The sequence below is a fragment of the Lathyrus oleraceus genome, chromosome 1, assembly GCF_024323335.1.
Source record: "Lathyrus oleraceus cultivar Zhongwan6 chromosome 1, CAAS_Psat_ZW6_1.0, whole genome shotgun sequence".
Taxonomy (NCBI): Eukaryota; Viridiplantae; Streptophyta; class Magnoliopsida; order Fabales; family Fabaceae; genus Lathyrus; species Lathyrus oleraceus.
Window position 1 is genome coordinate 459357192 of NC_066579.1, and position 25822 is coordinate 459383013.

General features: G+C 37.9%; 2 protein-coding genes across 2 annotated transcripts in view; both read right to left on the reverse strand.

Moving 5' to 3' along the window:
- Positions 1-16576: 16576 nt before the first annotated feature.
- On the reverse strand, positions 16577-17419 carry LOC127115312 (uncharacterized). The gene has a single exon (XM_051046892.1). It carries the CDS (start codon positions 17417-17419, stop codon positions 16577-16579), a length of 843 nt encoding a protein of 280 aa, XP_050902849.1.
- A 2294-nt stretch (positions 17420-19713) lies between these two features.
- LOC127085273 (separase) overlaps positions 19714-25822 on the reverse strand; it is a 28896-nt gene continuing 22787 nt past the window's right edge. Inside the window, exons 21-27 of the mRNA XM_051025807.1 lie at positions 23243-23298; positions 22918-23147; positions 22568-22802; positions 21896-22298; positions 21321-21560; positions 20755-20842; positions 19714-20665 (exon numbers count right to left, since the gene is read on the reverse strand). Coding sequence (XP_050881764.1) covers positions 20148-20665; positions 20755-20842; positions 21321-21560; positions 21896-22298; positions 22568-22802; positions 22918-23147; positions 23243-23298 — 1770 coding nt within the window. The 3' untranslated portion in view covers positions 19714-20147. The remainder of the gene's footprint in view (positions 20666-20754; positions 20843-21320; positions 21561-21895; positions 22299-22567; positions 22803-22917; positions 23148-23242; positions 23299-25822) is intronic.

The window sequence follows — 25822 nt, forward strand, 5'->3', positions numbered from 1 at the left end:
ATATTTTTCTAAACTATTTTCTAAATTAAAACGAGATAACCACTTTATATACATTCATGCAAGAATCATTACAAAGTTAAATTCTCATTTTGCAAAACATTTTTCACACCTTTCTCAACCACCTTTTTCAAACTAGAAAACATAAATGATTGAGCAATTAAGAGCCCATGGATAACCATGGATACAAAGGGTGCTAATACCTTCCCTTTGTATAAAGTACCTCCCGAACCTAAGAATCTAAATTAAGGTCTTTCCTGTTCTTTTCCACCTTTCCTTATTGGATAAAAGAAAAGTCGGTGGCGACTCTTGCTAACCGCGACATTGCGATTAAAAACACATTAAAGCCAGTTCACCGTATGACAGAACTGGCGACTCTGCTGGGGACGATAAAGAGAGGTCCACCTTAAAAATCATTTATGTTTGAATTTGTTCTTTCGTTTTAAGGGATTGTCTGAGTGAAAGATCCTACACCCGGATCTAGTGTACCTTAGGTAAGTAGCAATAGATCATCGCGACTATCCGGCGTATACTGGAATGGTCAAAATGATGGCTACGGTTAATGTGGCGCTTTGGTCGTCCTGATGTTCCTCATGTTCACTTGAGGAAAAATTTGGCTTCCGCGTGGTGTCATCAAAGCATTAACCAGACCTTTAGAACCCTAATTGACTCATCCTAGCCTTTAGAAAGTAGTGAGATAACTGGCTTCGGTTCCGACTGAGGTTGGTTGATACTCGATACTACACTCTTTGAGATTGGACTTTAGGGAAGCTTCGGTCAACCACTTGGTGTTGCACTGAAGTGGACTTAAGGAAAGGTCGATGATTTGAGATCCTTCTAGAACCCGGTTACTATTCTAGGACAGGTTGAACCAACCAAACTTCAGTGGGGAGGGTATTTACCTATGGAACTCATGCAAGCCTTAAAACCTAGGATTGATTGTTGTGTGACATGTCTTTGCTTGCATAACATCATAACATCATAACATCATGGCATTATACTAACCATTTCAAGGACTTAGGAATTTAGCTTTGCTCTGTTAAACAGGTTATGGCTTCCAGGAAGACTATCCGGATCAATCTTGTAACGATCTCTCCTCAACTCAAGGATTTGGTGTTAGAACTTCCCGATCATGCTCAGTTCAACAAGAAACATGGTCATCTTCTCAACTTAGTTACCACTGGTTTCAAAGAAGATATGATGAGAGTCCTATTCCAGTTCTTCGATCCTAAACATCATTGCTTCACTTTCCCAGATTATCAGTTGGTACCCACGTTAGAAGAATTCTCCCAGCTGCTCGGGATACCTATCCTGGACCAAATACCTTTCAGTGGTTTAGAAAAGATGCCAAAGTCTGAAGAAGTTGCCGCAGCTTTATGCATGACAAAATCTGACATTGAGACCAATTGGGTAACAAGGAGTGGAACGAAAGGTTTACTTGCCAAATTTCTGATAAGTAAGGCCCGAGAATTCCTAAAAGTGGTGAATGTCCATGCTTTTGAAGATGTTTTAGCATTGCTAATCTATGGTTTGGTGTTATTCCCTAATCCGGACCAATTCATAGATGTGAATACTATTAAGATATTCCTCACACATAATCCTGTGCCTACCTTGCTTGGAGATGTCTTGCATTCCCTTCACACTCGTACTATGAGGAGGCAAGGGACTCTCATGTGCTGTGTACCTTTGTTGTCTAGGTGGTTTATTTCGCACCTCCCTCAATCAGTCTTGAAGAATGATCAAAATCCGAAATGGTCTCAAAGGATAATGGCACTCTCCCATTCAGACATCCGTTGGTGTTCCAATCTCAGAGAAAACGTCACCCTCATCGACCGTTGTGGAGAATTCCCTAATGTACCACTCCTGGGGATAAGGGGAGGTATTACTTATAATCCTGCCTTAGCCCTACGTCAGTTTGGGCATGCTCGAAGAGATGGTCCACATGAAATGATTATTCAAGGTACAGTGTTTGACTATGACAATGACTCTCAAGGTCTCCGCCAAAGGTTTGTACGAGCTTGGGGCATGGTGAAAAGAAGCAATTTAGGAAAGAAAAATTCTATTCCTATGGAGCCTTATCTCAGATGGGTGCGCGCCAGAGCTCGCGAACTTGTCATGCCATATCTTGCAGTCGGACCATTGACTGTTGAATCAGAGGCCGAAGGAGCTACTTCCCAGATCATTCCTTATCCAGATATGCCTACTGATGTTGAGGAATTGAAAAAATCCTGGACCCAGTTGAGAGAAGAGAGAGATACTTTCGAAGCTCAGTTCAATGCAGAAAGGAAGAAAGTGTTAGAGCTCACCAGTCAGCTTAATGAGGAACGAAGACTCAATGCATATCTTCGCCCGAAAAGAAGTCGCCCCTGGGAGACTTGAGCTTTCATTGTATTTTTACTATTATTCCTTTTGTAATGAACATTGATCAAAAAAAGAGTAGCAATAAAACATTTCCCTCTTGTTGGGGATTTATGCAGAGTTAAATTCCAAAAGTCCTTGAAAACATTTCATACATTGCATCGCATAACATAACATTGCATAACAGGTGTTCTAAAGGACCGTATTCTCACGGTCTGCCTCTTAAACAGAAAAATGGATCTCGAACAGACTGTCAAAGATCTCCAGACTCAGAATGCTCAATTCAAGGAGATGATGCTAAGCTTGTCCAAGGGGCAGGAGGAGCTGAAGGCTCTTTTGGCTGAAAAGAAGAAGGACAAGAAAGCTGTGAGCTTCATTAACCCGGGCAGAAGGCGTAAAGGACAGGCTACGGGAATCAAATTTGGAATCCCGAATGGCCCAGAAGAGGGGGCGGAAAATGATTCAGAGGAGGAGAATGTTGATTTCTCTAACCCTGAGGATGATGATGAGGAGTATGAAAATGAACAGTACTCTCCAAGAGATGATAAGTACAAATTGCTGGAAGAACGCATGCTAGCCATGGAGGGTCAGAAGACACCTGGTCTGGATTTCGAAAGTTTGGGTCTGGTCTCCGATGTGACCATTCCTCGCAAATTCAAAATCCCCACTTTCAATAAGTACGATGGTGCGTCTTGTCCTCAGATGCATCTAAGGGCTTATGTGAGAAAGATCCAGCCGCATACCACTGATAAGAAACTGTGGATCCATTTCTTCCAAGAGAGTCTATCTGGCACTCAGTTGGAATGGTATTATCAGCTCGAGAGCTCTGACATCCGCACCTGGACTGATCTAGCAACGGCTTTCTACAAGCAGTACCAGTACAATTCTGAATTAGCACCTACTCGGCTACAGTTGCAGAATATGGCCATGGGATCTAAAGAAAGCTTCAAAGAGTATGCTCAGAAATGGAGAGATTTGGCCGGCAGGGTCAAACCCCCTATGACTGACCGAGAATTAGTAGACCTGTTCATGGGTACTCTGACTGGCCCATTCTACAGCCACCTACTGGGGAGTTCTTCATCAGGTTTCACTGAACTTATACTGACAGGTGAACGGGTGGAGAGCGGCATTCGAAGTGGAAAGTTACAGGCAGCTACTTCTACAAGCAGTAAAAAGTCCTACCATGGGAAGAATGAATCGAATGCTGTGTATGGTCAAAGGAATCATAACAAGAAAAATGGTGACCATGCCGTTGGAGCAGTGACAATCGCCGCCCCGCCGGCTCAAAACTTCCAGCAAAGACCAGACAGACCAAGAAGGCAGTTTACCAAGCTCAATATGACTTTAGCACAAGCACTGCAAAATATGCTAAAGGTAAACTTAATCACTCTCAGAGGTCCTCCTGCAAATGTCAACACTGCTTCGCCTCGTTATAATCCCAATGCCAGGTGTGCGTATCACTCCGATAGCCCCGGGCACGATACAAACGATTGTTGGTTTTTGAAGAACAAAATTCAGGATATGATCGACGCTGGGGAAATTGAGTTCGAGCCTCCGGAGACTCCTAATGTCATCACTGCCCCTCTGCCTAATCATGACGATACTGTTAATGCTGTAGAAGATGCTGATAGCGATTGCAACCTGGATAGCCGGATTTTCCCAACAATTGGTGACGGACTCAATGATGGGAAGGCTGAAGACACTATCCCGATTTCCTTTAGTCAGGAATAATTGTTATTGCTCATCTAATGTATCAAATTTGGTTAAATGTTTGTCATTTTCATAAGCATATTCATATTCAATAAATCAATGGACCTTTTGCATTCAAATATTGCGCTCTTTATCTTTCCTGTCATTTTTTTCAAACAAGCTATGTTTTCTTGCACACACTCACGTAACAATTTGCCGATCCATATCCACTCTGGATCTTGTTGGTAATGACTCTGCTACTGTTCATTATGACTTTGAAAATCCGATCTACCCAGCCGAGGATGGAAGTGAGGAAGATTGTGAAGTCCCTAGAGAACTTGCCAGACTGGTACTACAAAAGACTATACAGCCGCATGAGGAATCAATTGAAATTGTAAATCTGGGTACTGAAATAAACAAGAGAGAAGTCAGAAGTTTCTTGGGGCACTCGAATTACATTGCCCGATTCATTCCACACTTGACTGCTACTGGCAAACCCATCTTCAAATTACTAAAAAGGAAAAATCAAGAGATGGTATGGAATGATGAATAACAAAATCAGGAAATATCTCCAAGAACCTCCAATTCTGATGCTACCAGTTGAAGGAAGACCTCTAACTATGTATTTGACCGTGTTAGAAAATTCAATAGGGTGTGCTGGGGCAACATGACGAGTCTGGTCGAAAAGAGCATGTCATACACTGCCTTAGCAAAAGGTACCGACTGTGAAACAAGATACTCACGGCTCGAGAAAGCTTGCTACGCTTTGGCCTAGGCTGCTCGCCGACTAAGACAGTCTATGTTGAATCATACCACTTTATTGATTTCTAAGATGGATTCTATCAAATATCTACTTGAGAAACCTGCTGTCTCCTGAGAGAGTTATCACTGATAATGGTACTAAACTGAACTCTACACGCAGTTCAAAATAAAGCACCATAACTCTTCTCCGTACCGGCCAAAGACGAACGACGCCGTGGAGACTGCTAATAAGAATATCAAGAAGATCATACAAAAAATGACATCACGTACAAAGACTGGCATGAGATGTTACCTCTTGCTCTTCATGGTTGCGTACTTCGACAGGGGGCAACTCCGTTCTCTTTAGTCTAGGAATGGAAGCCGTTTTACCAGTGGAAGTTCAGATTCCCTCTCTAAGAATTATGAAAGATGCAGGCTTAGATGAGGATGAATGGATTCAGACTCGACTCGATCAGATAAATTTGATTGATGAGAAGAGACTTGCGGCTGTTTGTCATGGGCAGGTATATCAGAAGCGCATGACCCAAGCATTCAACGAAAAGGTCAAGAGACGAGTGTACCAAATCGACAACTTAGTTATCAAGCGTATCATTCTACCACAAGGTGATCCCAGGGGCAAATGGACTCCCACATACGAAGGGCCATCTGTAGTTAAGAAGGTATTCTCTGGTGGAGCCATGATGCTTGCTACAATGGATGGCGAAGAGTTCCCGCATCCTGTGAACGCTGACATAGTTAAAAAAATACTACGCATAAAAGAGACCCGCTAGGTCGACGTACCTAGGCAAAAGTAAGGGCATCCCGGCGAACCAAAAGGGTTCGGGCAAAAATTAGGGATAAACATATAAAGATGTACACCCGGCAAGTCGAAAACCTGAAAAGGCGGCTTGGGCAAAAACAGGTATCCTGGTGGACTGAAAACCTGAAAAGGCGGTCCAGGCAAAAATTAGGGATTCAAGCGTATGACTATGTCCCGTTCTCTGTCAGCTTCAACCAAGTTCAGGGGACTGAACAGGCCAATCACCTCTATCCGACAGCAGAAGATGAGATGCTTGAAGACATGATGACAGTAGTGGAATTAAAATCAATAGGACTTTTTCTGCATAGTTTTCTCTTTGCTTTCTTGACAATTTCCTCTTACTAGGATTTCTGTCTCCTTGTACTCACTTGCCTATTTATAGGCCCTCTTTCAAAATCAGTACAATTTCATTTCCAAAAAGATGCTTTTGTTTCTACCTTTTCTGTTTTGTTTGCGTAAACGTCCATTGATTTAACTTGAATTGACTTATGCACTTGAATATGACCCATGTTTACAAAAATGCATGCCTAAAATAGCAATAGCAATTACTACACGACTTCAGGATCGAGGAGAAGGTCTAACCACGCTTTCCAAGGAGGCTGTTACTAATTTGATTCCCCGGCAACGCCAATTATTCCCCAGAAGAGGTCGGCACCGCCCTACCGAAAGGTCATCCCTTCCATCCCCAGCCAGGCCCCGTTGGGACAGAACCCAAATCCCCAGCTAAGGAGGGGCCATCAATACCAATGTCTCCGACCAGCAGACTGAGATCTATCTCCCCAGTAGTGTCCCCTGGAAGAATGTTTCAGACGCCTAATGCATTCATTACATCATTTCATATTACACATCTACATACAATCAGTTCCTAACATATACATGCATACAATGCTCTCATTTATTCCAGACGCATAATTCACCCATCACATCATTTCACAGCACACGCATGCATACAACATTTGCATCTCATGCATCATGATATTGCATAAAGCTAACTTTATTTTTCAGGCTGATTATCCTTCTGATCACATTCAAGGTTCGAGTACAGCTCTCAGATATACTCCGTGTCAACATTCATTCTGACATCCTCCCAACGATGGCATCTATAAGCCCATCCCAGACATTTATCGCAAATACAACATATACAAATACTATCAGATATAGCCTAGCGTATGGTTCATCCTGATTCATCTCAACACATGACTCCTTCAACTCAGATACGATCTAGCGTACGATCCATTCTGACCTTCGATAACTCAAAGACAGTCTAATGTACGACCAAGTTAGACCTTCAAATCTTCAAATACCACTCAAATACAGTCTAATGTACGACCAAGTTAGACCTTCAAGTCAGATTCTGCAGATACAGTCTAATGTACGACCAAGTTAGACCAGATTCTGCTCAGTGACAGTCTAATGTACGACCAAGTTAGACCGTCAAGTCCTCGGATTCTGCCCAGATACAGTCTAATGTACGACCAAGTTAGACCAGATTCTGCTCAGTGACAGTCTAATGTACGACCAAGTTAGACCCTCTTCCCTTGCTCAGGTGCTACCTTCGGACAGGTACATTCCTGAATAGTAGTCTGGTATACGGCTACTCCCCTTGCTCAGGTGCTACCTTCGGACAGGTACATTCCTGAATGGTAGTCTGGTATACGGCTACTCCCTTTCTCAGGTGCTACCTTCGGACAGGTACATTCCTGAATGGTAGTCTAGTATACGGCTACTCCCTTTCTCAGGTGCTACCTTCGGACAGGTACATTCCTGAATGGTAGTCTAGTATACGGCTACTCCCTTTCTTAGGTGCTACCTTCGGACAGGTACATTCCTGAATGGTAGTCTAGTATACGGCTACTCCCTTTCTCAGGTGCTACCTTCGGACAGGTACATTCCTGAATGGTAGTCTAGTATACGGCTACTCCCTTTCTCAGGTGCTACCTTCGGACAGGTACATTCCTGAATGGTAGTCTAGTATACGGCTACTCCCTTTCTTAGGTGCTACCTTCGGACAGGTACATTCCTGAATGGTAGTCTAGTATACGGCTACTCCCTTTCTCAGGTGCTACCTTCGGACAGGTACATTCCTGAATGGTAGTCTAGTATACGGCTACTCCCTTTCTCAGGTGCTACCTTCGGACAGGTACATTCCAGAATGGTAGTCTAGTATACGGCTACTCCCTTTTTCAGGTGCTACCTTCGGACAGGTACATTCCTGAATGGTAGTCTAGTATACGGCTACTCCCTTTCTCAGGTGCTACCTTCGGACAGGTACATTCCTGAATGGTAGTCTAGTATACGGCTGCTCCCTTACTCAGATGCTACCTTCGGACAGGTACATTTCTGAATGGTAGTCTAGTATACGACTACTCCCTTTTCAGCAAATTCAGCCTAACGGACGGCTCATTCTGCTCAGATATGGTTTAATGTACGACCAAGTTAGACCTTCATCCCCTCAGATGCTACCTAGTGACAGATACGATCTAGCGTACGATCCATTCTGATATTTCATCCCCAGCAAAGTCATCCGCCTAATGAACAGCTCACTCTGGTATTCAGACACGGTCTAACGTATGACCCATTCTGATCCCTTATCCCCAGCAGCATAGCATGCTCTGACTCCCCAGCGAAGTCAACAGCATAATGGAGGATTCACTACACGGTCTAGCGTATGACCCGGTATGACATCCATGTCTTCAGACATCGTCTAACGTACGACACCATCTGGAAATCTCCTCAGCAAGTTTCTTGGATGGCATCTCTAAGCCCATCTCCGTCAAGACTGATGGACAAGCGCAAATTTTCGGGGCATTCTAGTGTTCAATAATCTTTCACCTCCAGACCACGAACGGCACATGCCATTCTACTCTCTCGGTTCGAGAATATTGAACAGGGGCAGCTGTCATACCCCAAAATTTGCCCGTTGGCATTACAAAGCATTTTCCAAGACCCTCTGACTTGTTCTGCAAGGCACTGATATCAAATGGACAAAGGCCCACTCACAACAGGCCCAATCCACAGGCGGCCCAAAACAGCTGGCTCGCTAGGCGAGCACCTCCTTCGCCTAGCGAACATTGCATCATGTCACTCGCCCAGCGAAGCGTTGGATCCAGGAAAAAGCCCAGACCTAGTTTGCTCGCTAGGCGAGCAATTCCTTCGCCTAGCGAAGCTTGCGAAAGTTTGAGATTTTTGGACCTCATTTTAAGCCCATTAGGTCACCATTACCACTACTATAAATACATGCTCCTCTGCCACGAAAAAGGGGAGACGGACGGAAAACAGAGACAGAGACGGACGAAGACGGACGGAAACACACATCCAGAAGGAGAAACACCGAAACCCTGCTGATCCAAAGAGTTCAGAAGGCGAAAACCCTGAAGGCCGCTCACCCGCTCCGAAGCTACCGCCGCCCAACTCAATCCGGCTCGCCAACTCAAGGTTGCAACTCGATTTGTAAACAGGTTTGCATCACTGCTATCGCTTTAGTTTCTTAATTGGCATATGATATCCCTTTAGGGTCTTAAGCTATCTATGATTATCACTTTGTATTCTTATTTTGCATGTGGTACCGCTTTAGTGTCTTAATTTGCATGTGATATTGTTTGGTACTCTCATTTGGCATATGGTACCACTTCATGTTCTTAATTTGTGGAGGATATTATAATTGAATTCATAAACATTTTGAAGTTTTGCATGAGAATTTAAATGTGCTCGAATATTGTGAAACTGAACCATATAATTATGTGTTGGATGCCATAAGCCATGCTGCAGGTTGAGGTCATAATGTTCTCAAATTCCAAACCCGTGGCTGCTCGCTAGCTCATCGCTAGGCGAGCCTGCAGCGAGCCTTCGCTGAGCCTTCGCTAGGCGAAGCAGAGGCGAACGGGACAGGGGCTGCTTTGTCTCTTTGTTGCCCATTTTATGTTTACCTAATGATGATTCTGCATTATTTGGCTTAAATTCCTGGCTGTTATATTTATCTTATGGTGCAATTTCCAATTGTATTTTACCTCGATGCTTTAATCCGTGTGTTCATGGTGTAAAGGCTAACATTCTTCCGAAGAAATAGTTGGCTAGGTACTCCGCTTTATGCATGGGAAGCCTTCATGGAGATGGATTCTAAATTATTTCACTTTAATGTGAAGATTCATATTGATGGCCCAATTAATCTTAATGTAGTGATCCTTAATGTGTTGATTTTAATGTATCGATTTAATGCGGTATCACCATAATTACCTAATGAACGTAAAACATGGACTTTAAATAAATGATATCGGACCTCTCTTTATTACCCCCCCGATTACAATATTACGGTCATGCCCCGCGAATGTGGGATATCCTTAGCAAAGACCCTTCGGTTAAATCATCATAGTCCCTCGGATGTTGCCTTCGGAAATACGACTTTGTCCCTCGATGACCCTTCGGTGTAGCCTACGGTTAAATGATGATAGTCCCTTCGAATGCTAAGGTATCCTCACAACTGTTGCCTTCAATGACCAATCGATGACCCTACGATGACCCTTCTACATCCCAAGGATAAAACTACTTACTTCTCAATAGTAAGGACAGTTTTACCCTCATAAGGATAGGAAACGCCCGGAAAGACCTCGGACAGGTATAACCTTAATTGCTCACTCATAACAAAAAAATATACTTTTCACCTCACACCTTTCAAACATCTTTTTGGAAAATCACCACTTAGCATACATCCGCACTAGGATCATTGCCGAGTTATATTTTTCTAAACTATTTTCTAAATTAAAACGAGATAACCACTTTGTATACATTCATGCAAGAATCATTACAAAGTTAAATTCTCATTTTGCAAAACATTTTTCACACCTTTCTCAACCACCTTTTTCAAACTAGAAAACATAAATGATTGAGCAATTAAGAGCCCATGGATAACCATGGATACAAAGGGTGCTAATACCTTCCCTTTGTATAAAGTACCTCCCGAACCTAAGAATCTAAATTAAGGTCTTTCCTGTTCTTTTCCACCTTTCCTTATTGGATAAAAGAAAAGTCGGTGGCGACTCTTGCTAACCGCGACATTGCGATTAAAAACACATTAAAGCCAGTTCACCGTATGACATTAGTGACACATTTTTGTGTTTTTGGTTAGTAAACAAAAGTAAGAGAAACAATGATGTATAATTCAAGCATGCTTGGTGATCTCAAACCAATCACAAGGAGTCCCACCCAAAGGCAAAGGGAACCAAGATGCTAAAGATCCTTGAGGCAATGCAAATGCAATGTTATGATGCCATGAGGGATCTTAGGGTCAAAATTGGGGTCTTACAACCCTCATTCTCCAAAACGAACCTCTCTCTTCCTCTTAGAGCAAACACAAGCTCTGCAACTTCTAAACACCTCCGATTGCAACCTACCGGAGAAGACGGTAGTTGCCGGCCAACGGCGGCGGCGCCACCTTCTTCTCCGGCGAACCACCACTCAAAAACCTAAATCTCAAATACTAACTCCCCTTCATTCGGGCTCGTGATTACGAATTCGGCCACAAAAACACCAAAATCCCAACCAAAACCCCATATCGGAAGCCCTAACACAGAAAACCTAACTTACACAAAACGAAATTAAACCCAATATCGACGGAGTCTCAAGAAATTACCAAAGGAAAAAGGGTCAACGAGAAGAGCTCTACATCAAGACAAATTTAAAAGGGTAAAAAGAAACTCAAGACTACCTACTCGGAGAGATTCCGACGTGATTCCGGCGACAAACTCGAAGGTAATGTAATTATTTTCTGATGATGAGTTTGAGCGGTTAATGAAAAATGAGCTTTAGGGTTGGTGAGGGGTGAGCGTTTTCTGCAGCGTAATGATAGGCTCCCTTTCTCAATTCCCGTCCTCCTCTATTTATAGGAGAATACTCTTAGATTTGGTGAGCTGTTTTAGCCGTTAGGATCAATCCGTTGGGGGATTTCATCCACCCCTGATTTCGTGGGATTCCATTTGCGTTGATCTGTTCTTGTTTTAGACCAATTTTTGACATGCTTTTTGGATATTCATGTTCGTCTTCTGGGTAAAGTTTTGAACCAAGTAATTTATTTAGTTATTTTTCAGTTCCTTAAGTGCTTCTGAAAAGTGCTTTTTAATTAAGCTGTTTTTTTCTCTTTGCAGGTTACAGGAATGAAGTGACCCCTATTGAAGGGTGAAGTCTGCGCCAACCCTATTAAGGAGGGGGTTGGATTTTAAGGCGCTTTGGCCTAGACGACGGTCTTGGGCGCTGGCTTTTGAGAGTTCTATTTCCAAATTACTGGATTTTCAGCAGCTTTTAATTTTTCAATTTTAGTCATCAAGATGTAACTTTGGACCCTTTGGATAATTGTGTCAACTTTGAAATTTATTTGTAATATCCTAGACCAAAAAGCATTTATGTAATTAATCTCTTTTCAAACATTTAAACTTTATTTTAATATTTCAATTAGGAACTTGCTAATCAATTAAATCATTTTGAACTTTGTCCTCTTATTTTAATTGGCAACCTACTTGGGCCACCATGAACATCCAACCAAAAATTGTTTCTAGCATATTATCATTTAATCAAAATCTAACTATGACCAGAAATTTAAAATGAGGCGTGTCAATGCAAATTTCAACTTTTAAAAACAACACACTTTCAACTTAGGTACAAAGAAACCAAATATAGTGATTTAATTTAAAAAACAACACAATCTAACTTAGGTACAAAGAAACCAAATATAATGATTTAATTTAAAAACAACACAATTCTAAATATGATGCTTTAATTTAAAACCAACATATACATGTCTCAAAAAAAATGCAAATTTAATTTAGGAACCTATGAAGGATTTAGAACTTGGCATAAATATTTGGGGTGTGTAAATGGACTAATAAATAGTGATCATAGAAATAATAATATGGCTCTTAATACTTACTAATAAGAAAATAGGTTTTGGATTAGTAATGTAAAAAGATTCAAACCACATTTTAGATCATGAACACTCTTATGCAAATGGGCCTTTGAAACAAAGAGATCTCATGGGTAAACCACAAATGGCCGGACAAAATTGGGGTATGACAGTACCTTATGCATCTCCTTTAGCTGTTGTGGAAGTTTTGATAACTGCTTAGTGAGTTCTTCCATGGTCTAAGTAAGTAACTTATTTTGAGCCAAGGTTGCATCATTTGTTCCTAATTCAAGTATCCCGACTTTTTTCTGTGAAGGCATGCACCTAATGGTCGTTGAGTGCCATTTGATCAATGATGGTTATTGCGTCTTATGCACTCTGTGACATTCAAGAACCTCATGCAAGCGCACCTAACAAAAGCTTTGGTTATGGTTAAATACCGTTACGGAAAATATGAATCTGACCGAGATCATCGAGCCTATGGTTTGGGACATTTCCGCGGCATGGACTTGTACCGCCCCCATGCTTCACAAATTGTTTCATTAGAACCTTGAGAAGATACAAAAATTGTTGTCTTGGCCTCCATGAACTTGTTGTGTGGAAAAAACCTGTTTACAAAATTTTCCCCAGTGCATTCCAGTCGGTCATAACTTGAACCGGTTGGTCGTGATACCAATCTTTAGCTTTTCCAATTAGAGAATGAGGAAATAATATCATAAACAGAACTTCCTCCTCAACTTCAAATGCACCAAGTGTACCGACAAGTTCATAAAACTTGGTAAGATTAGTATATGGATCTTCATGATAAAGTCCCGCAAACGGATTCACATAAATGATTTGAAGCAATCTAATTTTCATCTCAGAAGCTCGAGTTCCATTCTTGTTGTTGTCGATGACTTCGTCCATACCGTTCTCTAGTAGAGGAGATGTTGAAGAAACCGAAGTAAAAGTCCCCTCATGTTGATTTCTTTGTTTGGCTAGTAACTTTCTCTTTCTGGTTTTGTTGTTGTTGCGTGTCATGGTTCTTTCAATCTATGAATCAAAAAGCAATTGTTCTTTTGGTGTTCTACCTTGCATAAACAAATTTCAAAAACCTAGCCAACACCGGTGAGCAACAAAATATATGTATATACAATAATAACAAGTGCAAAATTGCTTAAAACGATAAAAATTGTCACAATGCTTGTAATATCTAAATGTAAGTCCCCGCCAACTGCGCCATTTTGATTTTCAGTAATCAAAAGCAAGTATTTTATATTGTATCCATAGGGATTGCTGCGATATCACTGGCGTTCAATAATTAATATGTTTTAAGTCGATAATTGGAAAATTGTTTTGATCATAAAATTACTTTAAAGTAAAAACGGTAATGGAATAGATAGAGTTCAGAGATATGATAGATTGTTGGGATTGATTTCATCCACCGATTGCGCATGCAGTTTATCGATTGCTTATACATAATCTAAATATTCATGATTCTCTTCACAGATCGCTCATAACAATATTTATGTCTAAACACCTGATAAGATATCTACCAGATTGTTTAATCGATGATTTCTCAATCTATCAAACAATCAAACAACATTAAGATTCGATCCTTTAAGTGAATACTTTAACCCTTAAGTCTATGTCTAGAAATTAAAGTTTGAATAGATTGTTATCTTAGATCAAGATTCAGTCTGTATTTATCATTAACAATTCCAATTTATGAATTTTAACAATAAAACGAAGATAACATTGATAAGCATGGATAAAGATATTATATATATTACTGTAATCAATAAACGTACATGCGGTTACGTTGGATTACTTTCAATCCCAACAAGAGAGAAGAATTAGCTATCCATCATCATGATAACTTGATACAAAATGGACGAATAGAGATAAATGAGTATCAACAATGATTTTCCAACAATTGATGTGTATCCAGCTTGTATCCTTGGATCTCTCTCTCTTACTATCTCCCTTATCACTATATTAATGATGTTACAAAAACAAAATCATAAATGTCATGTTTTTGCATATATTTATAGCAATGGTTCCCTGCTATTTTTTTCTTAACGAACTAATACCCAACTTTAGCAAAATGTCTTACTTCTCCCTTAAGAAATTTCAGACCTCATTTGCTAAGCCATTTGCCTTTGCGTAGCGAAATAAGGCTCGCTAAGCGAGCTTTCTCGCTTCCTCCTCGCTAAGCAAAAATGCTAAATTTTGATTCTGAAAACATTCTGTTTCTCTTCGCTTGAACCTCGTTACTACTCGCTTAGCAAAACTGATGAATTTTGATTCTCAAACTTTCTGCCTCAGTTTGCTTGTGTTTTGCTAGGCCTCTCTAAGCGAAATGCTGATTTTGGACTTTGAAAAACCCACTGCCTCTTCTCGCTTGCTGCTCGCTAATGCTCGCTTAGCGAGATGTTATGGTGAGTTTGCTATTTGTTAGCTTAACGAAGTTTGCAGGACAATCTTTATTTGCTTAGTTGTCCAAACTTTATGTTTATTCAATAATCCTACACAACTGAAACAAATCAAGAGAAACACACGTATAATTCTTGATATCATGCTCCAAGTTAATTCTTTTTAACAAAAGGGGTTTTGATGCTAGATACTTGCATTACAAGTCAATAAGTGTTCAATCTAAATATGTTTAATCACCATATTCTGGGCACTTAACACTATGTCGGTATCATATAACAAAAAATGTGAGAATTAAAAATAAAAGGTTGTTGGGATACAAACAAATCAAGGGTAGCGATGTATTTTTATGTGATACCATAAAACGCAATTTGTGCGAGCTTTTGGTTATTTATGTGTCTTTTTGATCGCATAAATGTTAGATGCTCATGTAGTGAACATTCCATTCAAATATATGTTCTATCACACCAAGCTAGATATACGTGTAGACATCAAAGCCACTAAAATTTGCTTTATGGATGCTTTAAAGAAGAAAGAATTTATTGTAACATGAAAAATTATATATAAACCATATCAAGAGTCAAAAGAGAAAAGAAGATAAATGAATCAACTAGCATCAACATCATTAAAATGGATACTCAATTTAACGAGTTTAGCTAATGCAATAAGGAAAATAAAATGTTACTCCCTCCGTTTTTAATTATATGTCGTTTTGAAAAAAAAAATGCCAAAATATAAGTCGTTTTGTAATTTCTATGTAGAATTAATTTTTCTCTTCCTAAAATACCCCTAATTCATCTCTTTTTTCTATAATTTTCATAATTCAGTGAACCTTGTATTCCAATGCAGAGTGACATTATGAATATTGTTTTTCAATGCATTAGTCCAACTTTTTATAGAAAAAGTCTTCCTCTCATACAACTGTATATTAATTTGTGATTTTTTCAAAATTTCGCTCTCTTAAGAATATTCTAACTCCCAATTAAAACTCAGAAATATCTCTCCTCAATGTGAATTCTCAAGTTTTATATATCCTGAATTTTTTAATCCTTCTTCCTATCATAACAAAAAAATCCTTAAAAAAATTGGCAATGGAATATCCCAAAAATCCATCGATAGAAATAGTAGAAGATTCTATAGTTTCTGATAAGGTTACCGATAAAGAAAATGATAAAGATCCAATTTTTCAAGAAATCATACAAGACTCCGAGGATGAACAAGACGAAGAAGATCCCATTGATTTAAATATCCTTCTGGATAATGGATTGATAGATTTAAACAAATTTCCAGACGAGGAAGATGAAACTTCAGATGAAGCAGAACGCAAAGAAGAATGGAAGAAGTTACGCAAGATTTATCTTTCAAAATTTTATTAAAATTTAATACTATTGTTATAATTATCTTTGATTTGAAATGATTATTTTCATTTGAAGAGATTTTTAAAATCCTTATTTACTATAGTTACATTTCTGTAAGTCTTTATTGCATTGTTTTAGTTAATCAAGTGAATTAGAAGTATGTAATAATTTACTCTTTGGTTTAAAATATCCCATTATAAAGCAATTTTATAAGGAATGAACATAACCCTTTACTTACTTTTTTTTTCTGAATAAACCATTACAAATAGAGAAATTTTAAAATGGTTAATCATCAGCAACAATATCTAAATATCACATAACATCTCGCACCAATTTGTTATCACATTTTAACCGTGTTGACAATTGATTTCTAGCTTCCAACATTTTTTTCTTCATATGTGGAATTTTATAGTTGTGGGAACCTCTTGCTTTCATAATTTCAATCATACATGATTGAAGTGTTAAAAATATATGATTTGATTTGGTAACTTCAAATTCTTGAAAAGACTTATCAACTGCACTCACAAGTTCATCAATAGAATTAGGAGACTCTCTATGTTGTAAGGCTTGTATTGAACTGAAAAAACCAAGATCTAAAACATTTAAATCAGGTGAATTTGGAGGTTGACACATTAATCGAATGTCAAATCCATCTTGTGTGGCTGCTAGACGAAATTCTTCATCTTCACAATGAATGTGTGTTCTTGTGTTATCTTGCTGAATGAATATCGGATGACCGATTTCTTCTCTTGGCCATTTTTCTTTAATAGCGGGTAACACTTTTTGAATCAAAAATGTTCTCATAACATCTTTAGTAATTGACGTCATTGCTTTGGTCTCAAGTGTACCTGCAGGTCTATTTACACTAGATCTTCTAGCGGGATCTTGTATGACAAAAGGATATACACCAATTAATCCGCTGAATGTTACGTTTTGTTGCAAATTAAATCTTGGCCTAGCTATGGCAACTAGAAACATAACTTTTGGTATAAAAGTTTTACTTTTACAAGTACGAATGGGATCTTCTTCATCCTGTACCAAATAAAAATTTCTTGACTTTTCTTTCATATAAAACCATTTTTCGTCAATGTGAACAATGTTATACATTCCTTTAAAACCGGGATCATTATTATGTATGCTATCACTATCTAGCATATCAATGCAAAACTGTAATCTAGCTCTCTTATTTTCTTCTGTTAAATAAGGTTTGATAGCATTTGAATGTCTTCTTATTTCTCTCAACTTTAAAGATCTTATCAATGTGCTTGTACTTACTTCTAATGCGTGAGAAAGAGATCGAATATAGGTTCTTTGCTTTAAGGGAATGTCACGCACTAGATTAAGGTTTATATGGACTCTTTTGCGTCCGCAATTTCCTACCTTTTTATGAGTCACATCAGCATGCACTCCTTTTTTCTCAGCAAGTTTTCAAATACGTTGTACTGTGCGTATATTAACTGAAAATAGAGAAGACACTCATTTGGCCACCCCTTTTTTTAATTTCCCATCAACACTTTTCTCTAATAAAGCCTCATATATAATCCTTCTCTCAGAATTCGACAACATCCTTCTCTGTGTGATTACTTCTGAATCTGTACATATGAGAAAACTAACATATTAATTATATTGATTAAAAAGAATAAATTTAAAAATATTAAAAGAGAAATTATGATACCAAATTCAGATTCAATGTTGACATGAATGTTATTTTCCACATCATTTTCTTCATTTTGTACGTTGTTGTTTTCCACATCATCATCAGCATTTTGTATGTTGTTGTTTTCTATAATAATTATTTGACTAGGTCAAATAACATTACTTTGAAGTAGATGATAATGAGATTGACTTAGCTAATGTTATTTGACCATATTAATTTTTGAGATCCATTTACTAAGTACTACCTTAATTTAATATTAAGAAGATTAGACCTAGGTTTAAACATGTTGCATAAAAATACAACATGCCTCTAATTTGTCTCTTTCTTAGATTTTCTCCAAATTCCTCCAAGTCACCTATAATGTAAGTTTTTTTTATAACTCCAAGAATAAGACATATTCTCTTTTTAGGCTATAGTATGATATTGCAACTTCACATATTTGACATCTTTTATTCTTACTTTGTATATTTTTGTCCTTATCCATTATTGTCGGCTCAACATACAACTTCATCGTTCAAAGTCTTCTTATGATCAACTTTTGTTTTCGAGTCATGAGTCTAATTAGCTTCTTTTGTCACTTAAGCATGTTGTAAATGAACAGTCAAATACTATCACGACACCAAACTAATCATGCAAACTATAATATGCTTAACTACATCAAATGAATGTTGGAATTCAACAGTGAAATACTATCACGATACCAAACTAATCATGCACATTGAAAACACTAGTGAAATCCTCGATCAGAGCATATAACATACTTAAATATATCAAACGAGTATAAGAAAAAAAACGACAAACTTTATTTCACTTAAGCATATTTTCTAAACGATACATCTTTTTCAAGGTAAAATTAAATGTAAATTACATTTAACTTGATTTTTCTCTATTTTTTCCATAAACAACAACCGATCAATTCTTTTTTTTCATCTTTCCCATAAAACATACTTTAAAAAAGACGCAAAAATTTAATTTTTTTTAATAAGTGTGAAATATTACTTTTTTTCTTCTTGTTATAAACAATTATAGAGTAGTATTTGTGAGTAAATTCATCATTCATTTTATTAATACTACATCCGTTCTTTTATGTTAGAGATAATTTATTTTTTAGATTCATTGAATAATCAATGTATTTGATCAGTTTATAGGCTAGATATATTAATTATTCAATGAACATAAAAAGTAAATTATCTCTTATAAAAAAAAAGGAGTTAGTAATTAAAAATAAATCTTCTTATCTTTTTATCTACAATATAATAGTATATTTTTACCTTTTCTAATATATATTATATGTATTTTATCCGTGTTTCTTTTTTAATAAAGAATAATGTTAACTTTACTTAAAAGACACATATTAAAGAAATCCACAAATCAAAAATTTGTCTTAAAAAAATAATAAAATAATTAACTATATAGTTTCGATAAAATCATTACATGATTTATGACAAAAATGTCATAAAATTTCTCTATTTAATTCTTATCATGTACCTTTAGAAAACAAATTAACATTATCCTTGAATAAGTTATCTATAATTCCGCTCATTCTACCTCATTGTTTTAATTTAACACGCGAGTCACCCTGCCTCTACCCTACTTCAACTAATTTTTTCAGCAAATCTAACTAGATAATTAATTAGTAAAATCAAATAAAAAATTTCAATTTAGTCCATATAAAATAACGAGTTTGAAAAGAAATGTTTAGAACAATAAAAAAGTAATGAACACAATTGATATGAAAAATAGATTTAACTTAATTATGCATTGCAGTTGGACTGGTATTATTGACATGATGTTTACAAAATAAAACTTATATTGAATGAGATATGTAAGATTTCAATTTCAATACAATTACTATTGAATACCCCTCCATTTGGGACGGGGTTTTCGTCCCAAGGTGGAACTAGCTTATGTGTTTCTAACAAGAAAGCTTAGAGTTACATATTTACAAAAATGTCATTTAATCAAATAATGAACAGCCAATGCAAGGCTCAATTAGCAGTGTAAACTAAAATATCCAAACTCCCTAGAATCCCTGTTTGTATGCCCCATCTTCAGGGTTCAAGAATAAATAAATTGAACTGACAGTTAGAAGTTCGTATTGTAGGGTTCTTATTTTATGAGTTGACTTGGCGAAGTGGGGAGTGGGAAAGAACGTAGATGACCTCCTTTAATGCAATTAAACACCAATAGTGGTTGTGGAGGTCACCTCTTGTTGGGTTGGTAAGGCTAAATATCTTTTTTCTTCCAAATTCCAGTAGGAACACCATAGCATATAGGAGATGCACCTGTTAAGAAGGGAAGCTTGCAAACATTACGCGCCTGGCCCATGAAAGCTCCAATTTTGGGTCTGTGGCTACAGTTGTTCTTAGGCGAATCACTCTGCAACAACTCTCTTGATTTTTTCTTTGGAACTTTTTTCTTTCCTCTACCCTTGCCGCCCTTCAGATTCATGGCCTCAAATTCTTCTGATTCTAAGTTGCACTGCAAGCATTGCATTGAAACTTCTGATCTTTCTTTCAACCAGGCATTAAACATAGCTTTGCCAAACCGATCTATATCCTTGTCTGTTACCTCCCACAGATTGCCAACAATGGATGGAGAACCGGCCAACAGATATGACAGGGGAACACCTTGCGGTGCATAGCTCCCATGTAAGGTCAGGGAGCCACTGCTGCACCCCATCAGAAGTGTAGCACCGCACTGTTGGAGTTTCTGAATCTTCCGCCTGGGAAGGTACTGTTCTCCTGCGAAGACAGATACAAGTTAAATCGGATGGAATGACAATATAATATATGTATTAGGTATTATTTAGATGTTTTATTTTAAGCTTTACCACTTCCATGTCCAAAATACATAAACAGATCGTGATTTTCTAGAGCAAAAGCCAATTCTTCGACAGTTGGCTTAGAACCCGCCTTTCCCTGTAAAGTAACATGATAGGAAAAGAAGACGTAAATATTCACTGGACCTGTGGATAAAACAACTAGCAGGAATACAAACAGACATAAATATTCTTCTTAGCTCTTGTTAAGAAATGTAGTTGGACCTAACTCAACCCTACAAAATTGGTTGGTAGAGTGAGGACTGTCCCCACTTATAAACACATGTTCACCATATATTATCCAATGTGAGACTCTTAACACACCCCCTCACGCTCACGACTAGACAACTGAAGCGTGGAAATAAATGGTGGGTGACCCGATAGCGGAAGGTGGTCCACCGGATCTTAAACGAGACTCTGATACCATGTTAAGAAATGTGATTGGGCTTAACTCAACCCTACAAAACTAGTTGGTAGAGTGAGGACTACACCCCCACTTATATAAACACATGTTCAGACCATATATTATCCAATGTAAGACTCTTAATAGCTCTTATCAATTTAAAGAAATGCATTACCTCAAGGTTTTGTTCTCTAAAATAATTCTCAAATTCAATCTGAGTGCCACCGAGATCACCATCTGGATTTACTAAGTAAAAAGCATCCAGAGGATCTATATTAGGAAAGGGCATCAAATTCTTTCCCACTTGTTCCTTACGTTTGTTGCCATTATCAAGAACTGCAGAGATGCTACTGACCGAAGGCATGCGGTAAATTTCCTGGTTCCGTAGTATGGGCAAATTTTCCCAAGGAAGCATCTGTTGCAGCAGAAGAGTTTTATTATTGAAGTCCGTATTAATTGATTAAAAGCACATAAGGCCACCAGTTAAAAAATACAATCTGATTATATCTATTAAAAGTACTACTATTTCGAATGTCAAATATAGGGCATATGTATATTGATTATTGAAATATGAAATAAACAAAAGCTAATGCTCATTTCAACATAGAAGGATGAAAAAAAAATTAAGTATAAGCATTCTATTCTACTGTACCGCTATATGGTGTATTCCTAATCATTTAAAAAGTAGAATTTAATGCTTCAAACTATTTCAAGACAACACAATAAGCAAGTCAGAAACAAATGATTTACCTGCACCTCAGAATCCAACACAAGAATTACAGGCTCTCTATTCACATAGTCATCCACTTCCAGCACATTTAAGGCTTCATTTAATAGTTCAAAAGCATCCTCTGATGAAACTAATTTGCTGGCCGCATTTAAAAAAATCCCACTTCTTGGTCCAGCACAATAGCCTCCTTTAGCAATGTAGCAGTCTTTCTTTGAGCATAGCTGTGAAAACAATGTCTTTCCTTCACTAATAGATTTGGAGCCTCCAAGAACAATTTTAAGAATACCCTCATTTACATTCAATTTGCACTTAGATCTTAGATCATTCGCAAGATTTTTAAGCACCAAGTCAAATTTTTTGCTATTTAACCATTCTCCAAGAAGCAAGCATTTCCACGAACCAAACCACAAATCTTCAAGGTTCCTAGTAAGGTGTGACAATTGCACAAAGAGAGATAACAATTAGTTTCTATTTTTTGATGACAGAATAACAATTAGTTTCTTGAAGGTTAAAACTAATTCAACGCTGTCAATGATGTCATTGTGCATACTGCTGTTTAAAATTTTAAGTTTGCTAGTAATGAATGTATAAAGTCCATAGTTGTTCAACTACAGAGAAAGGATACAAAATATGCACAATACATTCTCAAATCAAAGTCTAGAAATTGATGAAATCGTACAGAAGTAGTGTACCTCAGAAATTTATCAAGACAATGATCAAGGTTCGTTCTTTGCTTCCACCATGATATCCTATTCTGCATTGTATCTTCAAAATGAGCCGTTGATGACATGTAATTCTCTTTCAAAATGGTTTTGAAGGCTGGTGCAATGTCATCAACCATTGTAAAATCCCATGGACAATTCCAGACTTTACTAGGATTCTGAAAGATTTGAAAAAAGTCTGAACCAGTACTCAGATCACCCTCATCTGACAAAGGTGGTAAACAATTACAAGTTACCTTGTCAAACTTTGCGAGATTTATACGTATATGATTTAATATGATGTTAATATGATGTACTATGTACCAAGAGTAGCTATATACCTTGTAAAACAGAATCCAGAGGCAATAACATCACAACAGGTTCAGTCTTAAAATTCAGTCGTGAAACCAACATCCATGCTTGAACACATGCAGGATAAGGCAACAACTCCTGAAGTAAACTAGTATATTCAGGTTCTAGCAAACTTATACCGATAATAGTTGTGAGTGGAAGACCGGCAAAAAACTTCTTCACATATTCTGCAAAATCTACAGTGGAATCAGGAGCAACCCTGCAACACGGAGAAACACATACAACAGAGTATTGCTTCAGATTGTGTTTGAATTGATTCATTGCCTTATTATATGCAATAAGAACAATTGTTACCTGAGTGAGTCAAACGTGACTTCATTGATGAAAGAAGATCCAGTAACATATGGACCCTGAAATTGAAACTGATTAATTTAATGTGCCATGCTTGTCATATACTCCCTCCGTCCCAAAATAACTGACTTGGTTGACTAATTCAGCAAATTAAGAAAAATGTATAAATAAAAGAAAGAGAAAATGTTTTTACTAAAATACTCTAGTTATATATTAAGGTATTCACTCTTTTAGTATGAAAGTATAAATTGAGAATGATGTACAATTGGAAGATAATCAATTGAGAATGATGTAAGAATAAATTAAAGGGTACAATTGGAAGAAAAAAGATTATTGTATTGAAAATTGAAAGGGACGATTTTATTTTACAAATGAGTTAGTCATGTTGGAAGGAGGAAGAATATCATAAATGCAGCATACAAAATTGAACAAAAAGTAAGAAATCCAAAGATACATTTACAACAACAACCAAACCTTATCCCATTAAGTGGGGACGATTACGTGGATCAAATTACGCCATAATATTATATTAAAGCCGTATCCCACCAAGGATACATTTGGTTTGCTAAAAAATGAAGGGCAGGACAACGTAAAATATGTGTTCATGTTTGGTCAAATACTTGTTATGTGGATACCACCATCCAAAAATCGAAAATAGACGATTTTGATACCCTATGAATTTGGGCAAATCTCATCAACATGGATAGAGAACGAGCAATATCACATAGCCTCCTACAATCCTACCCCACCCATCCCTAATATTTTCCATTAGTTAACCAGCAACAATGAAATAAATAGTGTTACAACACAACTACTTGTATACTTGTATTGTGTTGTTCAACTTGTGTTATCCCTTGGGTATTAAGGTGCATATTTCTTCCTTATATATTTGTTGATATTTGTAAATATAGTGTTAAAAATACTTGTATATAGAATAGTCTCACGTCGATTATATCATGTAATTAGTTGTAATCTCTCTATATATAATAAAGTCTCCGTAGTGCTTTTTAAAACACACGATTTAACCTAAATGTCTCTTAGTCTCTCCTAATTTAATATGGTATCTAGAGCCTACTAAGAAACAATTCTTCGCTTTGCTTTACGCGGTTGACCCACTGTCTTCCGATGAGAATTTTTTTTTGCAAACCGTGTCATCGCTCCGGTTTGCCTCTCACTTCTCAAAATTCTCAGGTAAAACTACCTTGCCGTCCGATCCGGCCGTTTTTCCAGCAACCCCGATTTGTTTCTTTAAGCCATGGGAGATGTTGATTCCGTCTCGTTTACTAAAGTTCCGCTTATCCCATGTGAAAAACTAATCGGATCAGCCAACTACAACATATGGGCTCGTGCTGCCGCAAAACTCGCTAAATGGAAAAAAACTGATGCCTCTCTATGTACTGTGTTATGGTTTTCCATTGGACCTAACCTCCAAGCACATTATCAAGTCTTCTCCACTTGCAATGAGGTTTGGGAAAAGACTAAGAAAGTCTTCTCCAACAACGTTTATTGTCTATACAATGTCATCCTCAAACTCGACACACTGAAGTTGCAAAATATGGATATGCAAGCCTATCTGAGTAAGTTTGATGCCTTGAAAGCGAGTTACGCAACCCTCATGTCTTATGCAAAAGATGCAACAACTCATTCCGAACAACAGAGTAAAATTTTCATGGTCATAGCACTTAAAGAACTACCACCTGAACTCGAGTCCGTTCGTAACTAGATTTTATCAGGTACTATTGTTCCTAACTATGATGTAGTTAGTGAACAACTGTTGCGCTTGGCTATACCTCGTGCATTTGGTCCGGTTTCCCCTCCATCTATTCTTGCTCCGACACCAGGTGACATTGCTGCCCTTGCATCTCTTGGCAACAATCAGAATCGCCTTCAAGGAGGGTCATCCAACTCCAAACCTCGTCCCAAGTGTGACCATTGTAACCGGCTTGAACATACTATCGATCGTTGCTGGAAGTTACATTGCAGACCTCCACGATAGGTAAATACATCTCAAATTGATAACCCAGATACTATGCAAACTTCACCTTCTCTTAAGAGCCCAACGCTAAGCTAGGAGGATTTTCTCAGGTGGTGTCAGACTAATCAAACATCTGGTTCCACGACTTCGATTGCACACACTGGGAATTCATCTGTTTGCTTCTATCAATCATCTCCTCTGGGTCATTGGGTCCTCGATTCTGGTGCATCTAATCATGTTATCGGTAATAAAGGTCTTTTCTCTTCCCTCTCTACCTCTGATTTCTTACCGAGTATAACTACCGCAAATGGTTCTCAAACTCGATCCCAAGGGATTAGTGTTGTTCAAATCCTACTGTTAAGAAGTGTGGTTGGGCCTAACTCAACCCTACAAAACCGGTTGTTAGAGTGAGGACTGCCACCACTTATAAACACATGTTCATACCATATATTGTCCGATGTGGGACTCTTAACACACCCCCTCACGCCCAGGACTGGACATCTGGAGCGTGGAAATAAATGGTGGGTGGCCCGATAGCGGAAACCATAGTAGGTGGCCCACCGGATCTTAAATGAGGCTCTGATACCATGTTAAGAAGTGTGGTTGGC